Genomic DNA, 7157 nt, shown 5'->3' on the forward strand with positions numbered 1-7157 from the left:
AGCGGCAAGCCGCTCGCCCCTCGCTGTTTCCCCCTCCCTCAACCTGGAGTTTGCAGAGCATTCCCTGCGCATGCGCAGGGGACGCTCTGTGAGTTTCGGGGACCGCCCCACGTGTGCACAAAACTCTCCCTCCCCCCCAGGTGCCCCCGATGTGCGGATTTAAGTATCCGCACACCAGGGGGCGACTTCAGAATTAGATATATAGATATGGAGCAGAGGTCCATCAGTGGCTGTTAGCCACAAAATGCAAATGAGTTATGCTAATGAGCTCCTGTACCTCTTTTTCTATGAAATGACCCCTGGCTGGACACAGAAGATTGGTTTGGACCCCTGGAGCCTGCATTAGCACTGCTCTCTCTCGCCAACCAGGTGATCATCTAGGAGTGCCCATAAGAATACGGCTTTTCTCCATCATCGGGCTGTAACCAAGATTTTCAGTGAACGCTGGCAAACCAAGCTGGTGTAAGCAGATTTGATCTGCACCCCCAAATGTCTGAGGTTCCGAAGTGTTAAATACTGGGTTCTAGACGCATTGCAGTGATCAGCTCTAGTTTATTGAGTGATTTCAGCAAACTACAAGGACCACTAGCAGGGCTTGAGCCCTTCTTATAAACACCACACCCAACACACACACACTCCCAGTGATAGGCTATTTACATTACATCACTTATCTATTGGTTTGTTCCTGGATCCAGGCAAGCTATTGTTCTAGAGAAGCAAGCTCAATCCGTTCTAGGTACAGCCTGAGGAATGGCTTTAGGCTCAGTACATAACAAGAAGGATGCTCCACAACGGATATGTATCAGGCCTCCAGGCCTTCTGGCAAAATGAGGGTTGCCATCTCCAGGTGGGGCCTGGAGGTCTCCCAGAATTACAACTCATCTTCAGACAACAGAGTTCAGTTCCCCTGGAGAAAACGGCTGATTTGGAGGACAGACTGTATGGCATTATAGTCTGCTGAGGTCCCTCCCTTCCCCAAACCCCAAACCCACCTTTCTCAGGCTCCGCACCCAGGAATTTCCCAACCTAGAGCTGGCAACCACACAAATGCCTGCAAGTGTCCCTCTCACAGCAGTCCAGACCGTCCTGCTCCACTCCATCTCATTGCACAGTTCCCCTAAGATCAGGGGTCATTTTGTAGAAAAAAGAGGTGCAGGATCTCATTAGCATAACTCATTAGCATAGCTCATTTACATATGCCACACACCCTGACATCGCCGGAAGTGTGGCAGAAGGCAACACCCACCGCTCAGGCTCCACTGGACTGTTTTGGATTGCTAGCTATTGGGGGGGGGGGACGTGCAGATCTGTCCTCGCAGAGGAGGGAGAGCTTGTACCTGAATAAAACTTGGTCTTAAAGGTGCCACTAGACTGTTTTGGACTGGGGTGCTGGGGGGGGCTGTGCAACTTACCTGGCTGCTTCTTGCTCTGACTGAGGGCTGCTAGGAGCAGGGGGTGGGGCTTGTTGCATGGGCCCGCCCCCTGGGCTTTTTATTGCCGGAGCTCCGCTCCTATGCGCTCCTGCAGGAAATGACCTCTGCTGAAGACAGAAGGTCCTATTGGAGGGCCACAACAAAGCTTCTATTGCTCATGTAGGGTTGCTACTGCTGGGTCTAGAAATTCCTGGAGTTTTGGGGACTGGAGCCTCAAGAGAGTGGGCTTTGGGGAGGGACCTCAGCCGGGGTATAATGCCACCCTCCCAAGCAGCCATTTCCCCCTGGACAACTGATCTCTGTCATCTGCAGATCTATTACAATTCCAGGCAGGGCTCTTTTTGTAGCAAGAACTCCTTTGCATATTAGGTGACACACCCTGTAAGAAGAGCTCTGTAAGGTCTTGGAGGAATGGCTACATTAAGGGTGTGTCGCCTAATATGCAGAAGAGTTTCTGCTACAAAAAGAGCCCTGATCCAGGAGATCTCCAGGCCCCACCTGGAGCTTGGTAACCCTAGCTGAAGGGGAGATGCCCAGGAGGAAATGTCCCTGCCTTCCTTCTCCCACTGCAGCCTTCTCTGCCCCTGCAGTCAGGGGCTGATTAAAGGTCACTGGTGCCCTGACCAATCTTTGTGTCATAGCCTATGACACTGCACCTCGCCAACAAAAAATAGAAGATAACCCTAAGGGGGCACCGTGATCAATGTGCACTAGTTTTATCATTTTTTTTTTTTACAAATCGTCATTCATTTTTCTTTTTTTTTCACCCTTTCCCCAACTTTGTGTTGCCCCCTTTGGCCCTGGTGCCCTAAGCACGTGCTTAGTCTGCTTCATGGTGAATCTGCCCCTGCTTGCAGTTGTGCCCCTCCAGGGGAGTGGACCTCCAGGGAGAGTGTGGGGGGCCACATTGGAGCCTAGAGTGGCCCCAGGGTGAATTGGTGGGAATCACCCCCCCTTCCGCTGCAAATGGAAAAGCTGTTCTGTTAGCAGAGATGGCCGTTTCAGATCCAAGCCTTCCTTTTCCATATCCGCTCCTTCTGCTCTGCGTTTTACTTACTGCTCCGCGTTTTACTTACTGCTCCGCTCCAGCAGAGTGACTCATAGTCAAACTGTTCTCTCCTTTTCATGCCGTTTGTACTAGTTTGTGTGCATCGGAGGGAGCCCTTCGCGGATGAAAGCTTTTAACAGCTATATAGCCGAGCAGCTGGGAATCGCCAGCCCCAGTAATGGCTTCCCCAACATCTGTGCAGCGACGGATCGCTATGCGATGTACAAAGCCGGCCCCGTGCTGTCAGTCAGTGTAAGTATACTAGGTATGTACGGGAGTGGACTGGGGTGGAAAAAGCAGTCCTCCACATGAGGATAGGAAGAGCGAGCCTGCTCCGCCAGCCCCATGCTGCAAGACTTAGCAGGGCACAGTACTCACTGCTTGGGATGCCAGCCTCCAGGTGGGACCTGGGGATCACCCAGAATTACAGTTCACCTCCAGACTACAGAGATCAGTTCCCCTGGAGAAAAGGGATGCTTTGGAGGGTGGACTCTATGGCATTGCACCCCAGTGAGGTCCCTGTCCTCCCCGGGCTCCATTTCCAAATATTTCTTTCATTTTTCATATTTATATCCTGCCCTCCCTGCAAGCGGGCTCAGGGCGGGTAACAACATTTCAACAATACAAGAAATATAATAATAATAATTATTTTTTTTAAAAAAAAAAATACCATAGTGTACATAAAAATGGAAGTCACAATTTGAAATATACTGGGATGGAGATGCGTATAGTGATCAGCTCATAGTTTATTCGTGATTTCAGTTCAACTCTAAGACAACTCTAGGAGGGCTGGAGCCCTGCTTATATGCATGCAAAACACCCCACCCCACCCCTCACCCACCCACTCCCCATGATAGGCTATTTACAAAGCATTACTACTTGACTGGTTTATCCCAGAGTCCTGGTCGGTTATTATTCTTGTGCTCCAAGCTCAGCCAGTCTCTAAGGTGATTCAATCAGGGATGATTCAATCCCAATACATAACACAATCCAAGGACAGAAGTTGGCTGGTTGCGAGAGCTTCCCTGGCCTGTTGGTAACAGATAATAGTAGCCAGCAGTTATTAGATGGGTGACAGAAACTTCAGGGAGGCCGTACATGGGCGCCCACTGCCTCAGCCAAAGGCCTGGTGGAACAGCTCCATCTTACAGGCCCTGCGGAATCGAAGGAGATCCCGCAGGACCCTGATCTCGATGGGGAGCCTGTTCCACCCGGCAGGGGGCTGGTGGAGTTTCCCAACTCGGATCTGGCAACTCTCCTCACTGCACCAGGAGAGTCAGGCTGGGTTTATCACTTGCCAAGTCAGGTGGGGCTGGCCTGGGCACCTCCTTCCATGTGACTTGTGGGCCAACGGCAGCCGGCTTGTGGACATGGGGGTCCTGGCAGGGGGGTAGCTATGGGGTGGTCACAGTGAGGGGGGGGAGCAGGCCACTGGCCAGCCAGGACTTTCCAGGTGGCCTTTAATGGCCAATCGGCCTCTGGGTGTGTACCGTTTAGAGTTGATTGAAGTAATTTCTACCTTCCCTTTCCACACAAGCTTATGAAAACCAGAACAGGATTAAAAGCAAGTAACAATGACAAATGTAAAACTAAGATCAACAGCAGAGGTATGAACCAAAAGGTATGAACACACAAACTCTAGGCTGGGAAATCCCTGGAGATTTAGGGGTGGAGCCTGAGGGCATCAGGGTTTGATAAGGGAGGGACCTCAGTGGGCTACTGTTATGTGCTAAGATGGCCGCGGCCACGCTAGCCAAGCCATGCGGTCGAGCAGACCTTCGGTCCCTATAACAATAGCCACCGTGGATCCTAGTGCGCACCAGTAAGGTCGCCCGGATCCTGATATAGACCTATCATAGACTGGGTCTTGTAAATACAGCCTGTCATGGGAATTGGGTGTGTGTTGGGTGTGAGTGTGTACACGCATATAAGCCGGCCTCGGACCGGCCAGTATCTCCTTAGCTCTGATGTAACCGAAAAACTTGAGCTGATTTCACTATGCTACGCCTGGAACTCCACTACATTATAACTACCGTACCACAGAGCCCACCCTCCGTGGAGATCAGAAGTGATTCTGGGAGATCTCCAGACTCCACCTGTAGGTTGGCAACCACCCTTTTCTCTTAGGGTGTTAGGTTGGTAGTCATAGAAAGCAAAACCTCTAATAAACTTCAAACAAGGGGAAAATAAGGGGCCCCTTTAAGTGCAGGGAGCTGGAAGGCTTTGCACGCCCAATCTCTGCTTCGAGATCGGGGGTGTGGGAAACGCCAGCTCCCTGCACTTAAAGGGAGCCTCTTTAAGTGCAGGGAGAAGGGAAAGGGGTGGCTGTAGGTGTTGGGGCTTGGGGGCGGGGCTTCCCCCATCAGCCAGCTGGCCGGTGGCAGTTAGAACCTCCCCCAAAGTGGGGGACCCCTGCCAAACTGGGGGGGGTTTTGCCAACCCTACCACCGAGTGGATTGGGTGGGCAGGCAATATTGCTTAGGCTGACAAGCAAAAGAGTTGGGGGGGATTGCTTTTGGTACCCTTTTTAGTTATTTCTGTGTGGCTGGTGATGTAGTGGCTTGGGGAACACTAGTAAAGTTTGCCTCTGAGTATATACAGAGTTTCCTAACCACTTCAGCCCTTCCCACATGCGTGAACATTTATATTTATATTTATTTATTTATTTAGGGATTTATATCCCGCCCTACTAGGGTTGCCAAATGGATTTGACTCACCGGCGGGGGAGGCTCCTTCCCGTCCGGAAGTCTTCCTTGTGTGTGCGCACGCCGGAGCGTCACCGGAAGTGACGTCACACGCTGGGCGGGGCCACACCATTTGAGGGGGGAAAAAAGAGTTTTCCCCTCAAATGGCATGGCCCCGCCCCCAGCGTGCGACGTCACTTCCGGGTGACGCGCACGCGGGGGTGGGGTTTCCCCCGGGCCCCGATTCCGGCGCGCCGGAAATCGGGGCGCCGAAGCGGGGGAATCCCCGCCCCCCGGCTGCATTTGGCAGCCCTACGCCCTACCCATACGGCCCAGGGCGGCAAACAAGCGGCAACACCGGAAATAAAACATAGATTACATTAAAACCTCAATAAATACAAACTAAAATGGTGCTCTACAGTTCAGGGGGCCCAGCGCGCAGGGAGGATTTTGAAACCCAGTCTGTTCTCTTAGACAGGAAATCTTTATATACTAAGGTTGTCGAACACAAGACAAGGGGACATAATTCCTGCTAGCTACAGCAGATCTAAGGAAAGAAACGGGGAAATCATATCACTACACTACATTTAACAATACAGAAGTTACCTTCTGCATCACCTCCTTGCATGTTCGTGGAGCAAATGCTGATCCGGGCTCCCACCTGCTCCATGAAAAGGAATCTGGTCCCTAGCGTTAGAACAATCTTAACTGGACATTTCCAACCTTTTACTCCTTCATGCCCTCACTGGCTGGAAGCATCTTACACAGTCCAGAGTTAGGGAGCTCGCTCCTGCATGGATGGCAAATCCTCAGCTCCCAATCATTCACGAACTCCGGTCCCACATATCTCAATACCCAAACCATGTTTTTACAACAGCCATCCATTTGGGCCTTCCTGGCAGATCGAACAAATTATTGTCTCTTTGTGGAAACAAATCTTTCTGACCTCTTGGTGCATTTTATGGCCCTCTTCCCTGGGAAAGCAAGCTGCTCTCAGAGTGCCAGAAACCCCCCTGGTAAGCTTCAAAGCACCTTATTTCTCTGCCATCATGACAGGCATGACGTTTCCTCGGGGCACAAGTTCTTTGGGCTCTATGGGGTGCCCCACTGACTGGGTATGTGTGGTAGGGTTGCCAAATTTTTAAAACTTACCGGCGGGGGAGCGTCCTGCCGGTCCGGGAGTTGTCTGAGTATGGGCGCGCCGCCAGAGCGTCACCGGAAGTGACATCATACGCTGGGCGGGGCCACGCCATTTGAGGGGAAAACTCTTTGTTTTCCCCTCAAATGGCGTGGCCCCGCCCAGCGTATGACGTCACTTCCGGTGACGCTCTGGCGGCGCGCCCATACTCAGCCAACTCCCGGACCGGCAGGACGGGTCTAGGTAGTGAGGCCAACCTCCAGGTGGTGACTGGATATCTCCTGGGATTACCACTGATCTCCAGGTGACAGAGATATGGAGAAAATGGTTGCTTTGGAAGGTGACATTATACCCCACTGAGGGCCCTCCACTCCTCAAACCTCCACTCCTCAAATAAAAATGTTTCCCAACAACCACAAATACTTGTTGGAAATGTAAAAACAATGTGGGCACCTATTATCACATGTGATGGAAATGTAGAAAGGTGTATAAGTTTTGGGGCAAGATTCATAAGATAATATATGAAATTATAGATATTGATATGGCACTAAAACCTGAAATATATTTACTGAATATACTCCCAGATAGTTGTGTTCAAAATGACTCTTGTCTTATAACGTGTATTGTAACATCAGCTAGAATTCTGTTAGCCAAAGGTTGGAAAACTGAGAGAATCCCCACTATGGAAGAATTGGTACAGAGATTGCTTGAAGTTGCAGAAATGGACAGACTAAATATTGTACTGCAAGGTAAAGATGAAGATTTGTACAAGAAGAGATGGTCTAAATTATACTCATGGTTTAAACAATATTGTGGATCTAGACTCGAAAAGATATATGTAACCATTTGACTAC

General features: G+C 50.7%; 1 protein-coding gene across 1 annotated transcript in view; it reads left to right on the top strand.

Moving 5' to 3' along the window:
* Positions 1–7157, top strand: part of LOC107124843 (uridine phosphorylase 1-like) — a 26725-nt gene that overhangs the window by 6565 nt on the left and 13003 nt on the right. Inside the window, exon 3 of the mRNA XM_015428346.1 lies at positions 2575–2733. Within this exon, the coding sequence (XP_015283832.1) occupies positions 2575–2733 (159 nt within the window). The remainder of the gene's footprint in view (positions 1–2574; positions 2734–7157) is intronic.

The sequence above is a fragment of the Gekko japonicus genome, unplaced genomic scaffold (genome assembly GCF_001447785.1).
Source record: "Gekko japonicus isolate JY-2015 unplaced genomic scaffold, Gekko_japonicus_V1.1 scaffold4643, whole genome shotgun sequence".
NCBI lineage: Eukaryota > Metazoa > Chordata > Lepidosauria > Squamata > Gekkonidae > Gekko > Gekko japonicus.